The sequence below is a fragment of the Gymnoscopelus microlampas genome (genome assembly GCF_963454915.1).
Source record: "Gymnoscopelus microlampas genome assembly, chromosome: 3".
In the NCBI taxonomy this organism is placed as follows: domain Eukaryota; kingdom Metazoa; phylum Chordata; class Actinopteri; order Myctophiformes; family Myctophidae; genus Gymnoscopelus; species Gymnoscopelus microlampas.
The window spans coordinates 33,158,381-33,172,931 of NC_139940.1; the positions used below are offsets into that span (position 1 = coordinate 33,158,381).

Sequence of the window (14,551 nt, forward strand, 5' to 3'; positions counted from 1 at the left end):
CCATAGAGCAAAAAACGTTTATGGACAGCAACACAAAAATAATATTCCTGTCAATTCTATCTTGGATCCCTGCAGGAGGAGAATGAAGCCGCGAGCCCCCCCTCCGCCCCCTGAACCCGCCCCGCGACACATCTTCAGAAACGCAGTGCCTGACGGGGGAGGGACAGGAGGCACGGACATCAAGGAGAACGTCCTACGACCCACCGTGGAGGTGCTCCTCACCATGCCAAATGGATACGAGACTACACTTATAGAGGATGGCAGGTAACAAGTGACACGCATTTTTATTTTGCCTCATGGTGCTAACAGCAAGGAATTGTACCCTTTAACCCTGTTAAAACAGGGAACGCATCTGTGTCATTTTAAGATTTCTATTCAAAAATAGCAGATATACAAGCTCATAGTGCGGCACCAAGTGCCACGCTACGAGCTTGTAGATCTGCTATTTTTTAAGAAAGAAATTGTGAAAATGTGTGCAAATCTTGGAATATTTATACATTTTTAACTCAATTTTATGCTTCTGGGGGTCCCTGGAACAAGATATTTTGAGATGGGGGGGTCCGCAGAAAAATACATATCATTTTGCGTGGTCCTTGACATGAAAAAAGTTTGAGAACCACTGATATTATAGCGACATAATTTTTTGGGTCTATATTTGGGTGGCCATGTGTGCGAGAACATATACATGTGAAATGATCCCATTTGGAGCTTTGTCCCTGGGAGAGGACTTATGCGAAGCTGACCTGACGTCACTCTCTGCCCCTAATAAGGTTCTGTCCTCTGGGGCAGAAAATCAGGGACACCATCCTGGCATAGAAAACAAGGGGCTTGGTTAATGACCATGCAATGTAGGTCTGCGCTTGTACTCTCTGGACTCAGGGCCAATATTCTTTGACTGCACTCATAAGTGAAGCTTTCTTAGTCAAAATTGTGCAACGTTTTGTTTGCCTTTCTCCCCCCCCCCCCCCCCCCCCAAAATGTTTATTTTTATTTTTTTAATACGTCTCTACTTTCCCAAATTCACAATGGTTTTATTTAGTAAACTCTGAGAAAAGTTTCCCCTATAATTTTAGGCCTAAGCCTTGCCTTGGTTACTATGTATATCACTTTTTGTTTATTTGACAAGGGATGGGCGGCGTAGTCTCTGGCCACGATTCTCCTTTCATCAGGGTAAATAAAGTTGAATAGTGTGGATCGTGCTGAAATACTTCCATGTATGTCACATTTTCTGATAGCAGCCGGTGATAACAGTTGATCCTTGACTTTCAGGTGTTGAGGTGTGTCATGACTGGTTTAGGTGTCATAAGATGTCATAAACAGGTGTTTACGCGTGGGCTGTTCTCTCTTCTTTCTTTCTTTCTTTCTTTTTCCTTCTGGGAACCCCATTGAGAGCACGCTCTCTTTTTCAAGGACACCCTGATAACAGCATATAAAATACAATAACAACCAGCCATTAGGACATTTATGACACTAAGCATAACGTAATGCTAATAACAACACCGGTGATACTGTACAAATACTACCCTAAACTAACACTGTAAAACATAGTACAAATAAATACCATTTTCTATTGAAGAAACCATGCATAGAAGCAGACCAGAATTAGGTTAATCAAACCTTGATATCTCAGTGTTTTATGTCACAATATGAAATCAGATGTGGGTTGCATAAAAGGAACAGAACACTTGAGGTTGTATGATATGGGGAATAACATCATAGCTTTGTGTCTGTAACCACAAGATATGATGTTATTTGCATTAACACACTCCCTCTTGTGTTCTATTGCTAAATAAAGCAATCAGAAAAGACAAGGTTTTGTCATTATCACAGATGACACGGCAACCATATCGTGTATTCTATTCCCAGTGGTGTAAAGTTACTTTTTTACTTTACTGGAGTATTTCCAATATTCAATACTTTTACTTCTACTCCACAACATCTCAGAGGCAAATATTGTACTTTTACTCCACTACAATTATTTGAAAACTTTAGTTACTAGTTACTTTGCAGATATAAATCATTATATTATAAAACATACATTAACGACTTCAGCCCTATTTTATACATAGGCTATTTGAAAGTAGAAGATCTACAAGCTCACAACGCGCCGCATCGCGACGCGTTGTGAGCTTGTAGATCTGCTATTTTCAAACATTTTAGTGTTTTTACTTTTGGTACTTTTAAGTATATTTTGATGCCAGTGCTTTTGCACTTTTACTCAAGTAACATTTTGAACACAGGCCTTTTACTTGTAACAGAGTATTTTTATATTGTGGTATCGCTACTTTTACTTAGGTAAAATTCCTGAGTACTTCCTCCACCACTGAGGTTTTGTCATTATCACAGATGACACGGCAGCCGTAGCGTGTATTTTACGCCTAAGGGCTGTTTTGCTCCGGCTAACTGCTGGTGTGGGCAGTTTGGATGTTGTTTTAGCAGACTGTGTCCATGTGTTAGTGATGTCAATGGTGCTCTTTGTGGCAGTCTGTCTCACGCCTCTGTCATATGATCTGGCTGTTCCCAGCAAGCTATTGGCGACTGTCTCTTGGTTTCTTTATCCCTGGATTGACAGCTAACACTATACCTAGAGAGGCCTACCCCTCTGTCTGTCTGGACCCCACCGCCACACGCACGCACGCACGCACGCACGCACGCAAAAAATACAGGCCTAAGTAGTTGAATAATTTGAATAGGTTTTTTTATATATCTTTTTTTTTATGTATTATCAATTATTTTTGTTTTGTTTTTATATTTTTTGTTGTTAAAGGTGTAGTTCACCCAAAACATTATTTTATTTATTTATCAATTATTTTCTATCAATTATTATTGTTTTGTTTTGGCAGTGGCACAACAGGTCATTTCCCTCATTGTGCGTGCAGCGTGAGTGTATTTTACAGGTCCAGTTTCAGACATGGATTTGTTGGGTTATGCTAATGTTATGCTAAAAGGATAACACAAAAAGCCCTGGGGGCTTGTGTCCATGTGGTCGTCATTGGGCTGGTCCTAAAAGAACTAAAGTATTTTTCATTATAGGTTTAGATTGCACACAATGATAATGTATTGCTAACCAATATCAGCCAGCACTTCTTCGAGTAATGTAAATCCAAAATTAATTCACTTAAAACTATTAAGTCCTATTAAGTCCTTTAATTAATTACAGAAAACAGTGTGTGTTGTTGTTTTATTTGTTACATCTCATATACTGGTACATGAGAGTAAAGTTAGTTGGTTTCTGTGGTGGTGCCTCTGTAAGGTGCATTGTGCATGGGCCTACGTGTGTGTGTGTGTGTGTGTGTGTGTGTGTGTGTGTGTGTGTGTGTGTGTGTGTGTGTGTGTGTGTGTGTGTGTGTGTGTGTGTGTGTGTGTGTGTGTGTGTGTGTGTGCGCGCACATGCGTGTGCATGCGTGCATAGTCTGCGTATAGAATGTGTGTGTATGTGTAGAGCCTGTGTGTGCAGGAGGACTGTAGTGTGTACTATGGCATGATGAGGGATGGTAATGTTAGAGCCAGACATTTATTGAATAACTTGTTGACAAAGCAGAGAGTCAAATGTACTACACTGTACCACACTGATACTACACACTGATACTCCCCTGGCTGGCTGTGTGTGTACATACATACATTTATCAATACATTGTGAATTAGCCTTTCTCTGCACCAATTAGCGGTCTCATAACAAAGTAAGGTGAGAGTGTTACTATGCACTGTATCAAGTAATTACAACTCTACCTATTGGTGCAAAAGGGAAGCAGGCAGTGTAACCTAATCTCTCACCCTGCCTCTCTCTCTCTCTCTCTCTCTCTCTCTCTCTCTCTCTTGTATTCTTTCTTTCTCTCCACCACCCTCCCCACTTCCTCTCTCTCTACTCCCTACCGTTGTCTCTTCCCTTCTTTCACTTTCTTCCCCCCCCCCCCTCCCCTCTCTCTCGCTCTCTCTCTCTCTCTCCCACCCTCAGTAAGGCGCTGATGGACCTACTGGTCGAGCTGTGCAGCCGCTATCACCTGAACCCGTCCCTGCACACCCTGGAGCTGCTGTCCTCCGAGGGCCACCCTCTGGGCTTCAAGCCCAACGCGCCGCTGGGCTCCCTGGACGTGGCCTGCGTCTTCATCAAGGAGAAAGTTTGGGAGGAGAAAGTGGTGCGCAGACCGGCACCTAAAGTGCCAGAGGTGAGTTATTATAGCTATAGTCTCTCTCCTGTTACTGCAGCCCAGAAGTGTTTCCCCTTCTCGCCATGTGTCTTTTATGTTCGTATCCGAAGGATTGTTGACCTACGGTTTTGGCTTGATTCAATCATGTTAATTCAGTCGTTATTCAATAGGTAGAAATGTTTCTTTGAATTATGGTCCGATATGCTCGATTTGGAATTGTGTGTAAAATGACTTTGCACGCACGTGTGCAAAGTCATTTTTGTACTGTGTTTGATAATAATAGGAGTTTAGTTTGCAGTTTGTAATAGATACACTGAAATGGCAACAATAAAATGATAGTTGCTTTAAATTTCACACCTGCATGTGTACCTGCATGTCAATGTCAACTTGACCAGCTTCCTTATGATGTCTGGCTATTAGGTACTGTGTACTCCCTCTCGGATTTGGCAAATTAGCATAAGTGTGACATTTTTTTGGTTAATTATATTAGCAGTGGCATATAATTGCATGTGTTAAAGAAGTAAGCAACAAGTAAATACCACTACCCCTGCTTTGCTGTGCTTTTCATGAAGTACGCTTTAATCTTGAGCCGTTGTTTTTGCTGAGTATCATGGTTTGCATTTGACTTGTATATACAGTATTGCAGTTCTCAGCATGCATCCATTGTCATTTACATGTATATCCACCTGCCTGTAGCCCTGTGTAATATCCCTTCCCTCTCTACATTTTACTACTGACCGCTGTCAGAAAGCAAGGCCAGTTAAGCCGCTAAGGGCTCATGCAAAGGTAGGAAGCTGTCGGCCACATTGTAAACTCTTGAATTAATTTGTACACTATCAGAGTTACAAATGAATAAATGAACACTGAGGATTTTACTGTGTGTGCAGCATGACATGGTCGTTGGTCCTGAATCTCTGTACCTACGAGTTTGAGAGTGCCCTTTCCCTTCTCTGACACTTGAGTTGCCATTTTCTACTGTTTTCATTCTTCATTCTCTCTTTCCTGCTTTCTAGCTTCAGTTCGACTCCCTCTCCATTTATTTTTCTTCAATCACCCTCTCTTTTTTAACATCCCTCTGTATTATTTCTCTTCTTCATCCCTCGCTTTCTATCTCCCCCTCTCCCTGAGCTCACCTCTTCTCTCTCCTCCTACTGTGTGAATATTTGATGAGGGCCTTACCTTTAGTTACCATGCATTATTTCTCTACTCTTCTCAGGGCTCGCTGACTGCTCTCTCCCTCTCTCTCTCTCTCTCTCTCTCTCTCCCCAAGGCCAGAGCCTTACACCGTTTCAAACGTTCCCATCAATCATTCCTCTGTTTTGTCTCCTCTGTCATCTCTTTGCTCCCAGCCTGCAATCAAAGCTTTTCTGTATGTCTTTGGGTGTGATATCAAAAATGTTAGTACACAGTAACATACACCGTAAGGGTTCATTTGGTACCATTTATACACTCTCAGAGATCAATTAAAGCGGCAATCCATACCGTTTATCTGTAGGTAGCTGATATATTGCACTTTTACCTTAGCACTAGGTATACTCTTGGTTGCTTGTTTTTACAGGAAATTCACTTAAGACCTCTGGTGATTAGTAGTTTCGTTCCCTAACCAATGTTGAATGCACTTTTTGTAAGTCGCTTTGGATAAAAGCGTCTGCTAAATGACTGTAATGTAATGTAATGTAATTCAAACCCAGGTCCCCTGCACGAGAGACCAAAGTTCTACCGCTGGGCTAAGACCATAGACTGTATAAAAGAGATGGACAAAGTCACGCCCCCAGACTCTACAGACCGTAAATGAAGCCTATTTGTCAGCAAATTCAAATCCGCCATCTTTCTATATCGCGTCATATCGCGTCATAGCTAATGCAACCGGAAATTAATGCTATTGGTTGGGTAGCTTGTCAATCAAGAGCCGGGGCGGGGAATGAATGCTATTGGTTGTGTAGCTTGTCAATCAAATCATCCCGCCCCTCCTACATTATACCCTACTTTATCGTAAATTTTAAAATAAATTGGACCATAATTTACCAAAACGCATATAACGATGATTGAAAGAAGACTTTAAACTAGCGACGGGAAGCATATGGTATTTATGACAATGTTTATTAAGGTAAGAAAATCAAGTATAAAGTTCGTCAAAAACCCACCCACTTGCGTTGAGAAAAATTCTTTCTGACACCAGCAGGGGTAAAACAGCTAAACTACAGGCCATTCATATGAACTGTCACTTCCGATATAGACTCAATTTCAAAGGCCAATGCTGGGCCCTTGGCTGAGACGTAATATTGCCTCTTGCCCAGGGGAGATATTGTAATTATGAGCTTGAGGCAGTACTTATCATCCAGTAGGTTTTCCTACCCGACGCCAGGGTATACATTTCTCAATGGAATAGGAGGGAGACCATCTCCAACGATTGATGTGCTAGTTATATTGTATTAACATACTTTACCATACAGATAGATTAAATAATGTTTCATTCATTTTCTAGTTTAGCCCTATACACTTCGTCATATAACGGATAGCGAAAATAGCGATTCGAAACGCTTTTCACATTCATTACTTTTTTTCTCCACAATTTCTTTATTGCAGTTTTTTTTTTTTTTTTTTTTTTTTTTTTTAAACTTTCTTTTTATTTTCTTTTTCTTAGGGCAGGTTAGGTCATGTTGGGCATCACATATACATTAAATTAAATGAGTACATTTCTGGCAAAGTTAACATTGTCATGTTAAGGGCTATTCAGCTTTATTGCAGTTTTAACACTTAGATTCACAGTCTGTGAACCATATATTTATTTATTTGTAAAAAAAAAAAATGTTTTAATCAAATAAAGGAATGCAAAGTTCTATTAAAGTCAAAGATTTCTTTAATGGTTTTATTCACCTATCTATGGAGGTTGTTTGAAATAACAACTACAGGTCAGTTTAACATACAAACCACAGGCTGCATTAGACAAAAGGTTTCTGAGGATGTTAGAGTGGTTGTAAGTTGTATGGTTTTCATAAACCTTTACCTTTCCCAGAGGTGCAGCAGTCTTGCCGAAGTCACACTACGTTGCACATTATTACCCAAGTGCAGAGTTTCCAAATAAATCCTCTTCTTTATGGATGTTGAGAATAAAGGGATTCTCTGACAGCCATATTTTGTGTAGTATTCATGATTTATGAGCTTGGCTAACAGTTTGGGGAAAACTGGGATCTATTAGAGCAGTGGCTCTCAACTCTGGTCCTGGAGGACCATCTGATAGAATGTTTTTGCTTCTGCCCAATATTTATGCGCTTGATTTAACGACTAGACTAATGATTAATCTATTAGAGCAGACTGAGCAGTGCAGTAGTTGAATCACGTTTGTTACTTTTTGGGTTAGAACAGAAACGGGTTCTGTCATGGGTGTCCTTAAGTACCACTGTATTAGAGGGTGAATAGAGATGGTATAAGCAACAGTTTTCTGAAACACTTATGTTGCCATAATATCAGTGGTTCTCAAACTCCTTCATGTCAAGGACCCCAAAATTATATGTGTTTGCCGCGGACCCCCATCTAAAAATACTTTGTTCCATGGACCCCTCAGAAGCAAATATTTGAGTTAAAAATATTCTCTTCAAAAGGATATATACATATTCAATGATTTGCGCGGCATGAGCTTGTATATCTGCTATTTTTGAATAGCCAAAGTATAAAATAATGGTTAAAGTGGTTAAAATAAAAAATGACACAGATGATTCCGGGTTTTAATGGGTTAAAGAAAATGGTAGATGCTCGCCGCGCGCGTTTATTTAGAATAACAACAGCCATTGTAAAAGCTGTTTATGCAGGCCCTTGAGTCCTGAGTGGTCTGCTTGTTCTTTCCACAGAGGTGATGTTCAAGCTGAAAACACAGCATCTATCAGTCAGTGATAAGAGGCTGCTAAACAGAGTGGAGGCTCCCTCTGGTCTGCATAACAAAACACCTTGTGGTGCTGCGCTGTAAGAAATGTGCACAGAACAATCCTCAGTGTTAATTGGAACCAAATGGACCCGTAAGGGTCCATTTGGTTCCAATTAACACTGAGGATTGTTGTACACGCTTTGAGTTATCAAATGGATAAATGAACACTGGGGGTTTTACTGTGTACAGGCACGTACACAGAGATATACGCTCGCACTAACACGAGCACACACGCATGCATGCACAGACCCCTGCTGTCAGCTGTGGAAGCCTCAGATAGCTGTATTTGCCCTCCCATGACCCCAATGTGACTATCTCCCTCTCTAGTTGACTACATAATTGGCCTCTTTGTTTGGAAGTAAAGTCTACTAGCTAGAGATTATGTAAGAGAATGTGCATGTTTGAGAGTCTCTTCATTGTTGCATTTTTACTTAAGTGAGCCTTGAAAACATTTCATGTGTTGATTTGTCATACAGTATGTATGTCTTACATTGACATCAAATCTTTCTCATTAAATGAGAAAACACCCATATTTCGCCATTTTGTGTCGTCTAGTGACATCGAAAGTCAATGTGGTCGCTACAAAAGTGGCAAAAACGTCCACTAACAAACTATACCTACTGCTGCGAAAACCAATCGTGATACAGTCCCAATATGAAGATCCGTCCTAAAGTCTTTTTTTAATCTCGAAATGATTTCCTCCCAGTTCACCAGTCTCTAGTTGAGCGAACAGTGACTGGCTTGCAAGTCTTATTAAGTAAGTGAGTACTGTAGGTTATCGGTAACAGTCAGAGAGCAGGAGCCACCTCCTGAGCTGAACACCTACCATCAGCTCCCAGTACTTACCGCATAACTTGCCACACCCAAGCCATGCTACTCATACGCTGAGTTGGCGATGCCCGGGACCGAACAACAAAGCCTTGTTGTTTACTGATAAAGGCATAAATGTATGCTGATATATATTATCAAATGTCATTTTTTATTTAGTAGTTTTGTCCAGTACATCATACAAACCCCCAGACATTTGTATATTTCAACTACTTCACATGAATTATTATTTCTAATTAATAATTCAGTTAGTTAGCCTCTCTATTCTTCCCAATGTCTTTTTTTCTCCCGTCGAATTCTTTCCCTAATGCCTTTGATGATACTGATGTAGTGCTTGTAGAATTCTCAACACATGCATGAACTGAGCTTTGATTAGAAATCCCTGCATGTTCTTCTTCTCTAAAGCCATTTGCGTGACGCCTGACTCTCCTCTTTCTCTTTGCCTCTTCCCATCCATGTTGTCAGAAAACGGTGCGTTTGGTGGTGAACTTCCACCGCAGCCAGAAGGCGGTGGTGCGGGTCAATCCGCTGGTTCCGCTCCACGCCCTGGTGCCGGTCATCTGTGACAAGTGTGAGTTTGACCCGGCACACGTTCTGCTGCTGAAGGACAGTGTCAGCCACCACGAGTTACCTCTGGACAAGACTTTGACTCAGCTGGGAATCAAGGAGCTCTATGTTCATGACCAAAGTCTAGGTAAAAACTGCATTTTATGTACATTTTTTTGTCGAGGTTAAAACGCTTTTTCAGTGGAATTACATTTCAGGGGAACAAATCGGCCCATGTTTATTTCCTGTAATTTTAGATATTATCATATCAAACACTATCTGCAACAGGAAATACACTTTGGCCCATTTAGAATGTTTATGTTCGCTATAATCGCAATAATTTAATTTACTGTTTGTGTCATGAGTATATCCACAGACACAGAATGTGAATGAAGCAGCGATACATAATTTAACCAGGTCGATTTTTCACTGAGAATAAAAGCATCAACCTGTATGATTGATGCATTACCAATTTAATAGTTTGATGTTAAATATTCGCCAAAGCATTGTTGGTGCATACCCAATTCATTTTCAGTTTACTCGGTTCAAAATGCAGCTTGTAGTTTGAAGAAAATTCCCATCCTGATTGAATTACATTGAAAGTGAATTTAGCTTAACTCTCGTTTCTCATTTAAAAATGGCAGCTACTGTTTATTTGGTTAGCTGAAACCTGAAGTCCTATCAACTAGTCAATTAATCCATTTTCAGAGTGGAAAATATGTTTAAAAAGATTTGCCATACTGCAACTTTGGATGTAGTTTTAGAATGTGATCAGCCAGGCGTTATTTGTACAGTACAGTTGCATGTTATGCACAATGTCTACAGACTGGAGAAAACATTCACAGTATTTAATCAACAGTCTTCAGATGCTATTGTACAAAATTACAAGAGATGGGAGTCAGTCACTACAGGGCATCATGGCTCAATAATCAAGGCCAAGCAGTCACTAGTCATGGAAACCTCTCTAGTCATGCAAACTGATTACATCATAATACATTTAAAAAAAAGGAAACAGTTATGCAGTCAGCACTGCCATACTTTGTATATTTTTCTTGTTTATACCAAAGAGCAAAACATTACACACCCAATTAAATAGTGTTTACATGTTTGACTAAATGAGCCTTGATAAATATGTGCTTTCTCCGGGTGTGTCAGCTCTGAGGACATTACATAAGGCTTTTAAATTAGATGTTAAGGTGGTTGGAGGTCTACACCCACTCATATTTGCTGATAATATAATTGCCAGTGACTGTAATTTTTATTAGAAAGGAACATGTTTTACCTTGATGGAGGTTGGCCGTTAGCCTTTAGAACATGATGTAAGTTTTATGAGCAAATTGTGTAATGTCAGATGGGGTTGTCAGGTGCTTAGTATGCAACATTCCACAGTTATGAATGACGTATGTCGTTTTTGCTCAAACAAATTGTACCACACCTTTAAGATGTTTAAATCAAGTTACAGTGCTTCAGAATTGTATTAACTTCAAACACTATAAGATGTGTTACATTTCTACTTTCTTCTTATTTTTTGCCAAATACAGCATTCATATTCTCTTAGCAGATACATAATCTGGAAGTGACTTTATGCATTTTCACAAAACCTGTGATATTTTCCAGTTCTCCTGCCTAAAATGGCTTCGGCCCCTGCTCTTAACTACTCAGGTATTATAACTGCTAACTGCTAACTGCTCATGTAGGTGTTTAACCCTATATTGTAGTTCCTACTGCTTGCAGACTAACCCTCGATTGAGTTGCACATGTTTATTTGCTTATTAGTGAACCATCGTAGTGAAAGTGTTTGATTTTGTCTTCGATCGGATTGTGATTTTTGCCTTCTTGTGTTTGTTTCTAGTGGCCTTGCCTAATTATTTTTTTCTCAACAAATGCCAAAAGAAAAATAATTATAATTGTATAGTGTATGTAAGTACACAAGTAAGCAGATTCTTATTATGTTAAAATTATATCTACATGGAGTTTGAGTGCCAGTTTGTTTGCCTTGATTAATTATAGCTCCTGCTGTCACACCAACAGGAGACATTTTTAGTTAATGCTCTGCAGACTGTGAAGGTTAGAATTGGTACTGGGGAATATGATGCTGTAGTGCCCTCTACTGATGCAACTAGTTTACTACAGCATTATAAATAAAATCCATTATTATTATTATTACAGTTATATCTTGGAATGTACAGTAGATGTGTTTAATTAAAGTCCACCCAGTGCATTTTGTCATTAACCTAAAGAATCAATGCATGTCAAAATTGTTCTGTTCTACCATATTTGTTCTACACCACTCGACTGTAATCATCATCTTTGTTGTTGTTTGTGTCCATTCTGTCAACATCCATTCAATCCCAACTAGGGGTGCAACAGTTAATCCAATGTATTGATTTAATTATTATAACAAAAATTATCAATAATCGATCATTTGATAAATCAATCGATTAATAATCTATTTTTATTTTGGGATAGTCATTATTGGCAAAAAGTGACAAAATAAATAATTCAAAAATAGTGGAAATAGCCGATCTTCAAGCTCACAACTCGGTGATACGATGTGTTGTGAGCTTGCAGGTCAGCTATTTCACAATTTTTGAATTGGTTTCTTAACAAGCATTAAAACCATTGTGCCACAAAGTATAAAATAACACTTATGTGGTTATTTGATTTGTTGATATTTAAACAAATATATATTAAAAAAAACGATTATTCGATTAATTTAAAAAGTAGTAAATAGAATAATCGCTGAGAAAATAATGGATAGTTGCAGCCCTGAATCCAACACTGCGTTCTGCTATGGTCTCTACTTTTAGCTACTCTTTGATTTACTGTGTGTGTGTGTGTGTGTGTGTGTGTTGTCGTAGACATTCACTCCAGTACTACCAGTGTGGGCGGGTCAGAGAAGAAAGGCCTGCTGGGAATCTTCAAGTTCAACAGGAGGAAATCTAAGGTAAGACTCCTCACTATTTGTTAGTTCATATTTTTGTAGAATGATGAATGACCGAAAACCACGTGAATGATGCAAATACTGTACACAGCGAATATAGATTCTACTTAAATTGTTACCACTTTCAACCTGGCGTCCATATTTTGGGCATGTCATTATAAGGCAGAAATTGACAAATTTCAGATCTACAAGCACACAACTCGTCAGTGGTGTAAAGTAAATAAGTACATTTACTCAAGTACTGTACTTAAGTACAATTTTGAGGTATTTTTTACTTTACTGAAGTAGTTTCAGTTTTCAGTACTTTTACTTCTACTCCACTACATCTCAGAGGCAAATATTGTACTTTTACTCCACTGCAATTATTTGCAAACTTTAGTTACTAGTTACTTTGTTGATTTGGATTATTATTACAAAACATACATTAACTACTTCAACCCTATATTGTACGTTTCAGCCATTTGAAAATACCCGATCTACAAGCTCACAATGCGTCGCGATGCGACGCATTGTGAGCTTGTAGATCTGCTATTTTCAAAAGATTTTTATACATTTGAAAACTTGTGAAAGGGGACATTATGCACTTCTGGTACTTTAAGTACATTTTGATACCAATACTTTTGTACTTTTTACTCACGTACATTTTGAATTCTGGACTTTTACTTCTAACAGAGTATTTCTACATTGCAGTATTGATACTTTTACTTAAGTAAAACATTTGAATACTTTTTCCACCACTGCAACTCGTAACGATGTAAAGCGCTGTGAGTTTGTAGATCGGCTATTTTCGACGTTCAATGAAGTAAGGCTTAAGTGGCTTAAAACAGGCATATGGACTGTTCACGTGTGGATCGGTCATCGTTGTTCCATTTGAAACACTCATCCACAAACTAACACTGACTGCTGCATGTACACTTTGCTGTGAATAGATAGCTAACATAGCCTAACCGGACAGTGGGATGCTGCATGTTAGCTGTGCCTTGCTTCCTTTTTCAGACTTCTTCTGAGACATCTACGGACATGGATGCCACTGATGATAACGTAGTACAAAATACAGACTCCAATGTAAGTAGTACTAACATTTATCCCACCTTATCTGGATGTGATGGACATTCAATTGGGTTTTCTTTCTTTCTCTCTTTTTTTTTTCTTTTTTTCGTTTCACGGTTCACCACAATCACTCCCTTCTCTGAAGCCAGTTCAAGCATTTCATCTATTTAATCTGGCTTTGGGGTTGATCTAATGTTGACTAATTCATAGAGAGATGTATCTTCATTTCTAAGAGATGCATTCTTCTCCACACAGAGCCTACTGTTTGTCTACCAGTAGTCAATGTGTAGTTCTTACCCATCTTCTCCTCTAGAGGGCAGCATTTTCTATCTAGAAGCTTAGAAAGCACCCTTTCATGGCCATTCTTTCTCTCCCCAAAGTAGGAGTGCTGGTATAGGATGAGTTTAGCCTTCCGAGTCATATGGATGCAGTGGTAAGTTACGATAGGGTCTGTGGTCCTATAGCTCAGCACTACTTTGACGATTTTTATACATATGCGAACTACTAGACTAATTAAAAGTGCTGCAGAGATATACAGTATTCAACATCCAAACCTTCTGAGGGGTAAACAGGAAGAAGATGGATCTGACTTTAATTCCTTTGTTTTCTTTAACTACTCCCTATCCTCATTTCTTTATTGAGAAACTGCAAAGCGAAAGGGAGCTTGTACAACCAATCATTTCGCCCACTCTTTTACACCTGTAAACTTGTGATGTGACAATAAACTTGAAGTTGATCAGAAAAGGCCTTAAACATCCCAAAAAGCAGTTCAATAACCAGCACCTATTGTTCAGTCTTAACTCCATTACAACCGGGGAAAGCATCTGTGTCATTTTAAGATTTTTGGCGTTGGCTATTCAAAAATAGCAGACGTACAAGCTCACAGTGCGTCACTTCGTGCCGCGCTGCAAGCTTGTACGTCTGCTATTTTAGAAAAATCGTGAAAGCGTGAGAACTACTGAATTAGAAAGGCTTTCGTGGAATCGGCATCAGCTCTTATAATGGGTTTAAACCACTACTAAGCATTTCTAGCTTGTTGCCATCTTGTGCCAGATGTCCTAATAGAAGCAACATTAGCCAGATATCTACCTGCCAGGGTCGTAACTCGATCAC

At 39.3% G+C, this 14,551-nt stretch overlaps 1 protein-coding gene across 5 annotated transcripts in view; it reads left to right on the plus strand.

Moving 5' to 3' along the window:
* The window catches only part of cobl (cordon-bleu WH2 repeat protein), a 113,911-nt gene that overhangs the window by 40,494 nt on the left and 58,866 nt on the right, over positions 1-14,551 (plus strand). For 2 of the 5 annotated variants that reach the window (XM_084053264.1, XM_084053268.1), the window contains exons 3-8: positions 76-264; positions 3,956-4,166; positions 9,364-9,592; positions 11,062-11,106; positions 12,306-12,391; positions 13,385-13,453. In XM_084053264.1, coding sequence (XP_083909390.1) covers positions 76-264; positions 3,956-4,166; positions 9,364-9,592; positions 11,062-11,106; positions 12,306-12,391; positions 13,385-13,453 — 829 coding nt within the window. The remainder of the gene's footprint in view (positions 1-75; positions 265-3,955; positions 4,167-9,363; positions 9,593-11,061; positions 11,107-12,305; positions 12,392-13,384; positions 13,454-14,551) is intronic. The other 3 variants (XM_084053266.1, XM_084053265.1, XM_084053267.1) reach the window with 3 other exon arrangements.